This window comes from Hemibagrus wyckioides, linkage group LG15, assembly GCF_019097595.1.
Source record: "Hemibagrus wyckioides isolate EC202008001 linkage group LG15, SWU_Hwy_1.0, whole genome shotgun sequence".
In the NCBI taxonomy this organism is placed as follows: Eukaryota; Metazoa; Chordata; class Actinopteri; order Siluriformes; family Bagridae; genus Hemibagrus; species Hemibagrus wyckioides.
This window is the reverse complement of record NC_080724.1, coordinates 18,355,164-18,371,004: the sequence shown is the minus strand read 5'-3', so window position 1 is coordinate 18,371,004 and position 15,841 is coordinate 18,355,164. Positions and strand designations below refer to the sequence as shown.

General features: G+C 37.2%; 1 protein-coding gene across 1 annotated transcript; it reads right to left on the bottom strand.

The window, feature by feature from the left end:
* Positions 1-8,947: 8,947 nt before the first annotated feature.
* LOC131366370 (uncharacterized) lies at positions 8,948-15,462 on the bottom strand. Its single transcript, XM_058410790.1, has 7 exons — positions 15,370-15,462; positions 14,960-15,262; positions 14,466-14,792; positions 14,213-14,302; positions 13,285-13,392; positions 12,991-13,028; positions 8,948-9,084 (listed from the first exon to the last, which is right to left on the bottom strand). The coding sequence occupies exons 1-7, from the start codon at positions 15,404-15,406 to the stop codon at positions 9,028-9,030; spliced, it is 960 nt and encodes a 319-aa protein (XP_058266773.1). The 5' UTR covers positions 15,407-15,462; the 3' UTR covers positions 8,948-9,027.
* Between the last annotated feature and the right edge of the window lie 379 nt (positions 15,463-15,841).

Sequence of the window (15,841 nt, the reverse complement as noted above, 5' to 3'; positions counted from 1 at the left end):
TTCCCTTGCCACAGTCACCCCAGGCTTGCTCATTAGAGATAATTACAAAAAAAAATTAAATATAAGTTTAATATTAATCTTGAGCTTTTTGTACAATATTTCTTATGTTCTTGAGTGCTTTAAGACAGTGTCCATTGTTAAAAGTGCTATACAAATAAAACTGAATTGAACTGAAAGTATACATTCTTGGACTAAAGGCTTGATTTTGGCTCACTTCAGCAATCACTGACTGTATCCAGGAATGAAACTGTGCTGTATCTGCTTTATCTTGTAGATACATACTTTGAAATACCACCATTGTTAAATGTAGTGAAAGGAACATAAATACAGGAGGCAGTATTAAGAAGAATGCAGAAGTGTTTTGCCCATTGCTTTTGTGAGTAAAACACTACTGTTTCCACCCTGTAAAAGAAGTACTCCTAAATTTCACTTTAAACATTAGTTGCATCTTAGTGAAGGTTAATAGTTAATAGCCAACAAACAAAATTACTTCAGGGTACAAACAAATAGACCAGTATAGAGGTGTAGTTACTGTGCAGGCAAGGCAATTGCTTAGGACGTGAGTTTTAAGATTCTTGAAGGCCGACACAAAGTCCATTAAAAGGTCAAATCTCAGTGCAGAACGCCCTCAAAATTTGTGATGGAGTAATAATATTTGGAGTCCTAAGTGGTTTAAGCAACTGTAGGCTATGCCAAGTAATATGATGATCGTCCACCAAAATTTAAGTTAATTAAGTTAAAAGTTAATTAATTATCTGGCTTGATAGAATTCACAATTTTTGCTTAGGTTTTTGCTTGGTAATTTCTTGTACATACAGAGTATAAAACATTAAGTGCACTAGTGCTGTAGTTTATGTGTAATGATACCCCCTTTTAATTGGTAAGCTTAACCTAGCATGCAGAATATAATACTTGTATATCCTGTGGACAAGTGACTAACCTGTCAATCATTTCCCCACACATCTTCTGAATTGTTGCTTCTAAATAGTAGATGTCATTTTTTAGCACCTGTATCTATCGACTCTGATTTTGGATCATCCTCTGAGGAAACATGCTGTGTCTTTTTTCTGTGTCACGCTAACATGCCTCATATCTGAGACATTACCCAGGAGCCGGCAATTGAAATAAAGGTATCCCATAAGTCACTACATTTAATTTAACAAAGAATGCATGTTAGTAGAAAAGATGAGAGATGAAGCAACATCAGAGCAACACAGATTGCAGTAGAGTACTATGCTCTAAATCATGATAAAATAAATCGTCATGAGTACCACGATGAAATAAATCAATTTACAGTATATATAAATAAACCGATCAGGCATAACATTATGAGCAGTGACAGGCGAAGTGAATATCTCCTCATCATGGCACCTGGGTGGGATATATTAGGCAGCAAGTGAACATTTTGTCCTCAAAGTTGATGTGTTTAAAGCAGGAAAAATGGACAAGCGTAAGGATTTGAGCGAGTTTGACGAAAGGCCAAATTGTGATGGCTAGAAGACTGAATCAGAGCATCTCCAAAACTGCAGCTCTTGTGGGGTGTTCCTGGTCTGCAGTGGTCAGTATCTATCAAAAATGGTACAAGGAAGAAACAGTGGTGAACCAGCGACAGGGTGATGGGTGGCCAAGGCTCATTGATGCACGTGGGGAGTGTAGCAAGTGTGATCCGATCCAACAGACGAGCTACTGTTCCTCAAATTGCAAATTGCTCAATTGCTTTCTGACAGAAAGGTATCAGAATACACAGTTTGTTGTGTTTTGGCGTCAAAAGGGGGACAACACAGTATTAGGCAGGTGGTCATAATGTTATGCCTTGCCAGTGTAAGTCATGGAAAAGGCAAATGAGGCAGATGTATTCTCTAGGTTCTGCCTACAATCTAACTTTACCCACATTATTAACCCCTACATGACAAACATATACTTTTAGAATTTTTCCTAACAGCCTTTTTCATAATAGCCATAAATAGACTCTTTAATAGGCTAATAGTATTAATTAGTAAATTCATGTTAATAGTGATGGCACAATCGTGAGCGGCAATGGTGGCTCAAGCAGTTAAGGCTCTGTGTCGTTGACCGGAAGATCAGGGGTTCAAGTTGCCACTGTTGGGCCCTTGAGCAAGGCCCTTAACCCTGTCTGCTCCAGGGGCGCTGTATCATGGCTGACCCTGCGCTCTGACCCCAACCTCCAAGGATGGGATATGCGAAGAAAGAATTTCACTGTGCTATAATGTATATGTGACAAATAAAGGCTATTTCTATTTTTTTTTCTTTTCTATCACAATTAATAATTAACAACATAATATCTTATTATTTTGTGTCTCTTATTAAAGCAAATGATCATTTTTTTAATAACTACAGTAAAACTAATAGTAAACGTAATGTAATTACATGTGTAATGTTTTTACACAACCACAGGTTCTGCAATTCAGATATTCATTCATTAGTTTCTGACCAGTATTTCTCAGGTCTGCTGACTGCCGGACATGACCAGGGCATGTCTGCACCTGTCTCAGGACTTTCAAGGAATTTTAAGAACACTTAAGTTTAGATATTAATCATTTGATGGGACCATTTAGCCCAATAAAGATTCTGGTGCTGATCCTTATACAAGTAAAACGTTTCTTATTAACCAGCAATGCAAAGATGTTCTTCATTTCATTCCTTGAATGCAGGCTACAAAACTAAATTCCCTGACATAGCTTATTTAATTGACTTGCTACATGTCTGGATTATTCTTCTTCCGTTTATCATGGCCTTGAGACACAGGGGTTATTGGGAGACATGATTAGCATGACTGTGCAGAGAGTAGCACTGCTGCCTCACAGCTCCATGGTCCATGTGCTTAGGCCAATGTCTGTGTGGCATGTTGTCCTCATGTCTATGTCGATTTTACTCCAGGTTTCCTGTCTGGTTTTCTCCAACCTTCCAAACATGTTCCTAAGTGTACTGATCACTCTACCTTTGCCCTAGGTGTCAATGAGTATGTAAGTGTGATTGCAGCTTGTCCTGGAAAGCACCGCTACTACCAAAAGCCTGCAGTATAGTATAATAAATAATTTTGTTTACATAGTATACAGTTTGCTGCTGCAGTCCATAAACGCTGTATTAAATAAAAGATGAGGCTCAGACCTCAGAGTCAAGTAGAAGTAACACTGAGAGATCTTCTGCTTAGAGCTTATGTTGGAGTCTGCCTCTCAGCAATATGCCATTCTGCTCAACTCATGCAACATGTTTTACAAGGTAATTCACCGTATTTCAATGTGAAATCATCCATCTTGGCTGTAGATAAACTCTCTGGTTGTAACATAAGATGCACATAGATTGTCATTGCCTCGCCCTGACTCGCATTTCCCAGGAAATATCTAAACCAACATGCAGTCTCTGGTTTCTAATAAGGTTAATGTATTATTGAACAAGCCCTCCTGTGTAGCACAGCATGGTGGCTCTGGGGACCCACTGGATGCTCCTGGTCAACCACACACTAAACAATCTGAACCTAAAACCTGAAACTGGGGTTAGTTTGAAAATCTGATATATATCTGATATATATATATATATAGATAGATAGATATATAGATACTGTACATGCTGATACTTCATACATAATTATATTTGTTGGTACATGATCATCAGGGGGCTGCCTCCAGGGTTGGGGTTTCAAATCCTGTCTTCAGTTCACACATGCATGGAGTTTGAATGATCTCCTAGTGCTTGGATTGGATTAGAGCTGCTATGAACTCTAATACCAGTTAGATAAAACTTTGATGTTGATTAAAATGTATTGTCCCTGTTGAATGAATGAAATGTCTTTAAACCAGCTACCGGAATGAATAAAATCAGTAGCTAAAACATATGCATTCAAATATACGTCTAAAATTCTATTATAGTAAACATTACACAGCATACAGCCAATATTCTTGGACTTCTATTCTATTCTTTAAATCAATATTCTACTGATTTAAGTGTTTTGAAACCATTCAGAAGTATAGGGTCTTGTTCAGTTGAAATGCTAAAGGTCCCTTTGCTTTAAATGCCTCTTCTGTCACCTAGTGGTTAATTCACATCCAACCATTTCTTGTCCTTAAAGATGTACTTTCATTGTGAGATAAATGAGATGAAATAGAGAGAAACTTTGACACAAACCTATTTTTGTATTCTAATTAGTAAGATAGTAAGACAGATCTATGCTGTAGCTGCACAGCCAGCTCCCAAAAGTAATGGCACCCCCTCTTTCTGCACAAGAAGGTAAAATTCAAGGCAACAGAAGAGCCTCAGTGTCCAGATTTTGGTTAACCGGAGTGAAACCCATTGTCGTCTTATGCTGTTGTAGGTCATCCGACTCAAGGTTTGGCATGTTGAGATGATTTTCTGACTGAATGATTCAGGAGTGACACACTAAATGTTAACCACATGTATAATCTGTAGAAAGAAATACTAGGCCTACTGTATATTTCTGCTTTACACATTACAGCAGCAGATGCTACAGGATTTAACAGCAACTCAGTAACTGTGTTACAGTTACTGAATTGCTGTTAAAAGCAAATCGACTTTCATGTTTGAAACAGGTCGTGTCATCTATAAAAAATTAGTCAGCAACCCAATAAAATTGTACTTTTTGGGAAATGAAAGAACTTGGTCTATGGCCAGCATACTGTAGTTTTTCACATCACATAGCTTCTCACAGTTTTCTCACAGTTGTCAGAGTCTCACAACTTTATTCTACTTCAAATTTAAATGTCACTGATCATAAACACAAATATACACAGTACCATGTACAGTAAAATGCTTTTTTGACCATCCGTCATGTAAAAATAGAATAAAAAGTTACATGAAACAGAATTTACTTATATACCGATGGAGGTGGGATTATGTCATTAACATAACAAAACTAATGCCACACACACACACACACAGGATGGCTAGCAGACCTTCAGAAACTCCACTTGTTGATTTGTGATCAACATGAAGAGGGACACCATTTCAGAGTTGAGAGTTGAGCCTCTACGATGCAGCTCAGAACATTAAGAACCACAGAGTTCAACAGCTCACTCTTCATTCTTTTACTGCTGCAATTTCATATTACACTCATTGTCGTGTTTTCGTACACAGAACCTGAATATTTGTGATATTCAGGAGGAAGCTGAAAGCAGAAAAACAAAGATAATTGTCACTCGCATCCTCTCACAGTAATGAATTCAGTGTTCAGTTTAACATTATCATATGTTTTTATATATGAGGGAGTTTTCATTTACAGTAAACTGTGTCAGTATATCACATTAAAGAATTATATTCTCAGAACAAGCTATGCACTTGGGAAAATAATGGTGCACAATTATTTAGCACACACACACTAACACGGACACAGTTACTCACTTGTTTATTCTCTACACTCTTGAATGAAAGCACATCATCTGTAATTGTACACATAGACATGACATTCCATTCATTCCAATCAAGCAGGAGCCACACCTGATTCCACCTGTGTAACCAACTGTTCTTGGCTTTCAGTAGACTTCAGTGTAGATTCTGCTTAGAATGAAAACCTGCACCCACACCGGCCATTTGCGGGTAAGACTGGACAACCCTGTTCCAAGTGATCAGTAAATCTGATTGAAGATAACCTATGCATCTGGGCTCCATCTTTCCACTACTTTCTGGGCTTTTTATTTAGTATGGAGGTTGTAGCAGCTGAATGAGTGATTCACAGAAAGAACATTGAAAGAAGATCATATATGTATCAAGCCGTTTCAAAACGCAATTTTCATATTGAGCTCCAGTGCCAGCACAGGCCTAAACACATGGAGTATGAGAAAGTAGCACTGTCATCCACACTTTTGTGTCTTTAAAATTGCTTGCAAATATCAGGAAGAACTTGGTTTATCTCTATCATTCAGGACACTCAGAGGTTCCTCCACAACTTAGACTAATCACTTAGCCCCTGAAATCCCAGTAAAAATAAGTAAATTGTCATTTTTTGTACTTGGGTACAAATCCACTTTAGTTCAGGACTAAAGTTTTTCAAGGCTCAGTGGTTTTCAGCTCTTTCAAAATCTCTTCTTCTCCCCTCCCCTCCATCTCTAGCCATAACTACACATAATTCTGTAAGTTAATTAGCATTTGTATTCAGAGAGAAAAGGCTCGAGTGTGTTAATACAGTCTGCTGCCACCATCAGTTGAAAGAAGATATTGCTATGTGTTTCTAACAGAGAAACCACAGACCACTTCTTCAGCTAGACTTTGGACACTTCTGGCTAAGAGAGAAAAAAACTACATTAGTCCACTAACGGGCTATTTAAATTAGAATTAATGTAAACATGACTTTGTAGGTCTTCAGTAAAGTATTCCTGAAGTAGAGACTTCTTCTGAACAAATAAAACACAATCGATTATGATTTTTTTTCTCAGGTAATATTTAACATATAAAATAGTCCTAGGTAATAAGCTTACAGATTACAGGTTTCTCTTTAAGTCTTTAAACTTTAAAAATTAAACTCTTTAACTAAAATGACAACAATCCAGACCACTTCATAATATCTACAATAATTTGTATCATTTTATAGTAGCAGTAGTTTTAGTCTAAACCGCATGTCTGAGATTTGCACAGCTACATAGTGATGATGACTGTGATGTGATGAAGCAACTGCATCTGAATTTAAATATGAATACAAAATATTGCTGTGTATCACATAAACGATCATCAGCACATGACCAGTTTTCATTATAGATCCTCACCGGCTTTTGACCAGCTTTCCTCTCGAGTGTCTATTTTATCTACCTACAAACAAACATATACCGTATCATGTGTGTAAATGAAAGTGATATGAATATAAAGTTTAAATAGGGGAGTGATGTAGGTAATTGTGAATATGTGTAAATGAGGGATTGGTGAGTGGCATTTTATTCATTTTTGCTCACCCTGGCATGCAGAAGCTCAGGATCTCCGATCATATTCATGAGGTTGTAGTTGTTCTTGCCCTCCAGAAGCATCCAGGTGATCTTATTTTACTGAGTTGTGTAGATTTTCTGAACTAGTGGTAACATGTAATCATCTGCAGAGAGAGAGAGAGACAGCGAGAGAGAATTATTATTATTGTTATTATTATTATTATTATTATTATTATTATTATTATCGTTGTTCTTGTTGTTGTTGTTGTTGTTGTAATATTAACCATACAGAATATTGTGTGTGTGTGTGTCTGTGTGTGTGTGTGTGCTGGTTGTTTGTTCTTACTGTTGTGTTGTTTTCCTGCTGCACTTCACTCAGTTGCCACAGGTGTAGAGGGAGCTTGATCCACATCTGGAGCTTGAGTTGGAGCTGGAACTTCATCTGTAGCTGGAACTGAACTTGGGGAACTTTCTACTGATGGAACTTTATCCTCAGCAGGGACACTGTCCACTATAGGAACAATGTCAATAACTGGAACACTGTCCACTACAGGAACAGTGTCAATAACTGGAACACTGTCCACTACAGGAACAATGTCAATAACTGGAACACTGTCCACTACAGGAACAATGTCAATAACTGGAACACTGTCCACTACAGGAACAGTGTCCACAGCAGGGACATTGTCCATCACAGGAACACTCTTGACTGCTGGGACTGAGTCCACCATCTGCAGATGGTGATGCAGTTGTGTTCAATGTTTTAGCTGAACATACTGAATTTAACATTGTTTTTCTTTGTACACGTGTATTTTGATACAGTGCCTTGCATAAATATTTATCACACCTTGAATTTTTTTTTTTTTACATTTTTCATTTATAACACTAAAAAAATATGGAAAGATTTGAAGGGGGTGTGAATACTTATGTAAAACACTAAATGCCCACTGTGTCAGGATTATAGCTTTGTCCTGTTGTTCTGGCCACTAGAGGCCTTCATTGTGCACTTTTTTTTGTTCTTGTTTCTTGTCACTTATCTTATTCTCACCTGCGCATGTTTTCCTGTATTTAAGTAGGTCTCTGTTTTTGCAGGTTGTTTGCGTATTCTTTTTCATCAACCAAAAATTACCAAGAGTGTTTATAGCACAGCTGATTAGAATACTTTTTTTTATTATTAAAAAGAAGTGTTGACTAAAAACAAAAGAGAACTTAATGAGCTTATTAGTAACAAACAGAGATCACAGCTCAAGCAGGAAGCTCTGACTGATTATCTGACTGATTATTTTTTGCGCTCATTCTAATGTTTTTGCACACAAAGGCTGAATCAGTGTTATAATCAGGAGTGAGCTGAAAGCAGAAAAGCACTACTGCTGCAGTTTTAAACTGTGCTCATGTATTTGTACGTAGAATCATTGATATCATCAGAAGTAAGCTCAAAGCAGAAAAAAAGATAATTGTCACTCACATCCTCTCACAGTAATGAATTCAGTGTTCAGTTGAACATTATCATGTGTTTTTATATGAATAAGGACATTTCTTCACTTTTAATTACAATTCAGGGTTTAAAGTTTGGAAGTGTGTTTTTATTGATAATGATTAGTAAATACAGCAAAGGAGAATTTCATTGACATGTATATTGTATTGTATTGTATTGTATGTATAATTTCATTGACAGATATACACGATTATATAGATTGTGTATCTCCTTCTTAAGCATCAACAGCAAAGCCAAAACAGGACATACAATGTGTTGTATGAGATGACATCACTAAATGTCTTTTCTGTGATCACTGTGATAACAGTGCAGAATAAAGCTCAGTAACATAATGCAATAAGAAAAAAATGATCATTACATAAAAAGGAAGCACAATAATAATAATAATAATAATAATAATAATAATAATACATTATTTATAATAATTTATTCATACACACACACATACACACACACACACACACATATATATATATATATACACACATACAGACAGTATATCATAGTGCCTTTACTCACAAAACCACAAAACTATTTAAGAAACCAAAGGAAAAAAACAGGAACAACGACACACACACACACACACACACACACACAGATTGACAACTTAAGCAGGAAGATCTGACTGATTCTTTTACTGCTGTAGTTTTAGACTGCGGTACTTGTCATGTTTTCGTACATAGAATCATTATCATCAGAAGTAAGCTGAAAGCAAAAAAAGAGATAATTGTCACTTGCATCCTCTCACAGTAATGAATTCAGTGTTCAGTTTAACATCATCATGTGTTTTTATATTAAAGAGGAAATTCCTGCAGTTTTACTCCAATAAACTGTTTCAATATATCACATCATAGAATTATATCATATTCTCACAACAAGCAATGCACTGGAGAAAATAATGCTACACAGTTACTTACAGAGCACACTCATACTCACAACTCACATTTATACACTCACACTCTCACATTTACACACTCACACACACTCACATTTATACACTCACACTCTCACATTTACACACTCACACACACTCACATTTACACACTCACACACACTCACATTTACACACTCACACACACTCACATTTATACACTCACACACACTCACATTTATACACTCACACTCTCACATTTACACACTCACACACACTCACATTTATACACTCACACACACTCACATTTATACACTCACACACACTCACATTTATACACTCACACATTTATACACTCACACTCTCACATTTACACACTCACACACACTCACATTTATACACTCACACTCTCACATTTACACACTCACACACACATTTACACACTCACACACACTCACATTTACACACTCACACACACTCACATTTACACACTCACACACACTCACATTTACACACTCACACTCACTCACATTTACACACTTACACTCTCTCACATTTACACACACACTCTCTCACATTTACACACTCACACACACTCACATTTACACACTCACACACACTCACATTTACACACTCACACACACTCACATTTACACACTCACACACACTCACATTTACACACTCACACACACTCACATTTACACACTCACACATTTATACACTCACACTCTCACATTTACACACTCACACACACTCACATTTATACACTCACACTCTCACATTTATACACTCACACACACTCACATTTACACACTCACACACACTCACATTTACACACTCACACACACTCACATTTACACACTCACACACACTCACATTTACACACTCACACACACTCACATTTATACACTCACACTCTCACATTTATACACTCACACACACTCACATTTACACACTCACACACACTCACATTTACACACTCACACACACTCACATTTACACACACACTCTCTCACATTTACACACTCACACACTCACATTTACACACTCACACAAACTAACATTTACACACTTACACTCTCTCACATTTACACACTTACACTCTCACATTTACACACACACTCTCACATTTACACACTCACACACTCACATTTACACACTCACACAAACTAACATTTACACACTTACACTCTCTCACATTTACACACTTACACTCTCTCACATTTACACACACACTCTCTCACATTTACACACTCACACACTCACATTTACACACTCACACAAACTAACATTTACACACTTACACACTCTCACATTTACACACTCACACTCACACATTTACACACTCACACTCTCACATTTACACACACACTCTCACATTTACACACACACTCTCACATTTACACACTTACACTCTCTCACATTTACACACACACTCTCTCACATTTACACACACACTCTCACATTTACACACTTACACTCTCTCACATTTACACACACACTCTCTCACATTTACACACTCACACTCTCTCACATTTACACACTCACACACACTCACATTTACACACTTACACTCTCTCACATTTACACACACACTCTCTCACATTTACACACTCACACATTTACACACTTACACTCTCTCACATTTACACACACACTCTCTCACATTTACACACTCACACACACATTTACACACTCACACTCTCTCACATTTACACACTTACACACTCACATTTACACACTTACACTCTCACATTTACACACACACTCTCTCACATTTACACACTCACACTCACACATTTACACACTCACACTCACACATTTACACACTCACACTCTCTCACATTTACACACTTACACTCTCACATTTACACACTCACACACTCACATTTACACACTTACACTCTCTCACATTTACACACTTACACTCTCTCACATTTACACACTTACACTCACACATTTACACACTCACACTCACACATTTACACACTCACTCTCACATTTACACACTTACACTCACACATTTACACACTCACACACACTCACATTTACACACTTACACTCACACATTTACACACTCACACTCACACATTTACACACTCACACTCACACATTTACACACTCACACATTTACACACTCACACTCTCTCACATTTACACACTCACACACACTCACATTTACACACTTACACTCTCTCACATTTACACACTTACACTCTCACATTTACACACTTACACTCACACATTTACACACTTACACTCTCACATTTACACACTTACACTCACACATTTACACACTCACACTCTCACATTTACACACTCACACTCACACATTTACACACTTACACACACTCACATTTACACACTCACACACTCACATTTACACACTTACACTCTCACATTTACACACTTACACTCTCTCACATTTACACACTTACACTCTCACATTTACACACTTACACTCTCTCACATTTACACACTCACACACACTCACATTTACACACTTACACTCTCTCACATTTACACACACACTCTCTCACATTTACACACTCACACTCACACATTTACACACTCACACACTCTCACATTTACACACTTACACTCTCTCACATTTACACACTCACACACTCTCACATTTACACACTTACACTCTCTCACATTTACATACACACTCTCTCACATTTACACACTCACACTCACACATTTACACACTCACACTCTCTCACATTTACACACTCACACACTCACATTTACACACTCACACTCTCTCACATTTACACACTCACACTCACACATTTACACACTTACACACACTCACATTTACACACTCACACACTCTCACATTTACACACTTACACTCTCTCACATTTACACACACACTCTCACATTTACACACTCACACTCTCACACATTTACACACTCACACTCTCACACATTTACACACTCACACTCTCTCACATTTACACACACACACTCTCACATTTACACACTCACACTCTCACACATTTACACACTTACACTCTCTCACATTTACACACACACACTCACATTTACACACTCACACTCTCACACATTTACACACTCACACTCTCACATTTACACACTCACACACACTCACATTTACACACTTACACTCTCTCACATTTACACACACACTCTCTCACATTTACACACTCACACTCACACATTTACACACTCACACACTCTCACATTTACACACTTACACTCTCTCACATTTACACACTCACACACTCACATTTACACACTTACACTCTCTCACATTTACATACACACTCTCACATTTACACACTCACACACACATTTACACACTCACACACTCACATTTACACACTCACACTCTCTCACATTTACACACTCACACTCACACATTTACACACTTACACACACTCACATTTACACACTCACACACTCTCACATTTACACACTTACACTCTCTCACATTTACACACACACTCTCACATTTACACACTCACACTCTCACACATTTACACACTCACACTCACACTCTCTCACATTTACACACACACACTCTCACATTTACACACTCACACTCTCACACATTTACACACTCACACTCTCTCACATTTACACACTCACACTCACATTTACACACTCACACACTCTCACATTTACACACTTACACTCTCTCACATTTACACACTCACACTCTCACATTTACACACTCAAGCTTACACACTGACACACTCACAATGACTCACATGTTTATTCTCCTTACTCCTGAATGAAGGTGTATTATCTGTAATTATAAACAAAGACATGCCATTTTCAGCATCTGTGTATGTCTGTGTGTGTTAGTGTGCTGACATGTTTTTGTATATCTGTATGTGGTAGCAAAAAAACAGTTTTGACATTCATGTGGAAAAAAACCCCAAACAAACTTAAATAGCCTAAGGTCAGCTTAATAGCCAATAGTCAGAAGTGTGTGTGTGTGTGTGGGTGCGTGCGTGTGTGTGTGTGCGTGCGTGTGTGTGTGTGTTTGTGACAATATATACCTTGTTTTCTCTTCTTTCTCAGTTTGTAGATCATCATTAGTCCACATCCTCCAAAGAGCAGCAGAGTCACACAGACACACACTCTGATCATGATGATAACAGAGGAACCTGGAGACAGAAACACAGACAATACAGAACAGATCAAACACATCAACTTCATACATGACCACAAACACATATATTACAATACAGTGGCGGGCCGTGCATTTCACACCTAGGCCTTTACCGTTGTCCTTTCTGAATTAATCCACCTCTATACCATCATTATGATGCCACGACCATAGATACTAATCAACTGTTAAATAGCAAAATAAAAAAAAAATTAGGCTACAGTATTTCACACCTCACAAGGAATAGTCAATTTTATTACAGTCCGCCGGACTACTCCACTTATCCAATCAAAGGACGGAAAATTGCTGACTTGTCTGATTGGTTAATGTAACAATTTCATTGCCACTTATTTAAGCTACGGGTGCCTGCACTATTGATTCTGAAGGCTGATTTCTTTCAGCCTGGCAACACATGATGTCAGCCACTGGCTGAAATATGATTGGATAAATACTCTTATCATAAATATACACTACTGGAAGCAGTGCAACCAAGAGAAAAGCTATGAAATGTAGAGAATCGACTATTGGGAATAATTTAATACACATTCATGGAAAAATATATAAAAATATATTAAAATGCAAGTCATTGATTTATACCAGCAGAGAAGGCCTTGCTGGCCCTGACGGCCCACCACTGTTACAATATAGTGTGTGTGTGTGTGTGTGTGTGTGTGCATGCTTGGTAGTTCCTGGTCTAATGCTGCTATATTTCTGTCATGTTGTACACAAGCACAAGGAGCAGCCAAAAGAAGACAAAAAACACAATGAAAGAGTGAGTTATGTCTAAAGAGTGAGATTAAAGAGTGAAGAGTTCTTACAGAAACACACTGCAGATGGAGTTTCTATCGGTGCTGCTGAGGTCATCAGGTAGGTGGCTGTTGTTGTTGAATGAATATTTGTGCTAGGATCTAAACATAAGATTACAAAAATCGTGGACAATTTAGCTTTATAACTTTTAAAAAGCCATGACTGAGACAAGACTCTAATGCTGTCTGAGCTCTCAGTTTTAGTTCTGGTGAAAATGATTTGTCTAATCATTTATTTTCAAAATGGCAAAACTACAATGCTCACCTGTAACATGTAGCCACATGTCTCTAAAGTAGGAGAAATATCTGACTGACCCCTCTCCATTCCACACACCAAATAAATAAAATACTTCATCAGTTTCTCTCACGTCGCTGATGTTCACAGTGAGAACTTTAGCACTTCTGTCATCAGAAATGGAGAATCTGCCGTTCTGAGATTTTTTGTTAGTATCAAGAATTCGTTCCATATTAATGTCATCATCAGTTGTTCTGACATATTTGGTGCTTCTCTTATACTCCACTGGATAGTTACAGGTGATGGTGATATTCTGCCCAAGATAAGTGTTTATTATTTTTGGCACCCCAGACGTATCTGTCAATTTAACAAACAAACAAAAAATAGACTTTCTAAGCTTTATAGATGTGTAATACCTTTAATGCACAGTTAGAAAAGTATTAGCTCTACATACCATATGAAAGCTTCAAATGTGTGTGAGTAGATACAGAGGTATTAGAAAAAAACCTAAAATTTCTACTCACTATTATGAACCTTTAGGGTCACAGTGGAGTTGCTCTGATCCCCCACTCCAAATCTATACATTCCAGCATCTTGTGGCTTCAGCTTTCTGATCAATACTAAGAGCTGGTTTTCTGTGTTTGAATACAACAGGAATCTTCCAAATTGAACTTTAGAGCGTTTGGTGTCAGCACGTATTATATCACTGCAGTCTTTTTCATTCAATTTGCAAATATATTTACTGTTGTGTTTGTACCACTGTATATCAGAGATGATAGTGACACTTCCTCCTGAGTAACCAATCACATCAGTGCAGTATACTGGACCTGTCAATCAAAAGAAAATCACACTCATATCAGGAACCTCACTTTCAATATTCTCATAATTCAGGATAAATAACTTCACATGCAGTTACTAAAAAAGAATATCTGACCTGGGATCAGGTAGAGGAGGAGGAAGAGCCTCTTCATCCTGGAATGAAATTCAGCTTCACTTCTAGTCCTTTATGAAATTTGCTCTGTCTATGTCACTGAGGAAAGGTTCTACTAATCCTCACTTCTACTTTGTGATCTGATGTCTTTCTGCTTTTTTAGTTATGTCATTTCCTATTTTCTTAAAATAGGAAAAATGAATGCAACAATTCTTTTTCAAAAGAAATGTCAAAATTGCACTGCAGGGAAGTGATGCAAATCTGCATAACTCCTTTAATGTTCTCTCTTTCATTAACTTGATTTTTGTGTTTACATTTTCTTCTTCTTCTTTTTTATTTTTTTAAATTTATGTAAGTTAATGTCCAGAGCTTTATAAGCACAGTGGCTAAACATTTTGGTGACACTATAACTTAATAGTAAAACAGGGAATAATTGCTAAAAGAAACAAAATAATTGACATAGTTATTTTCTTTA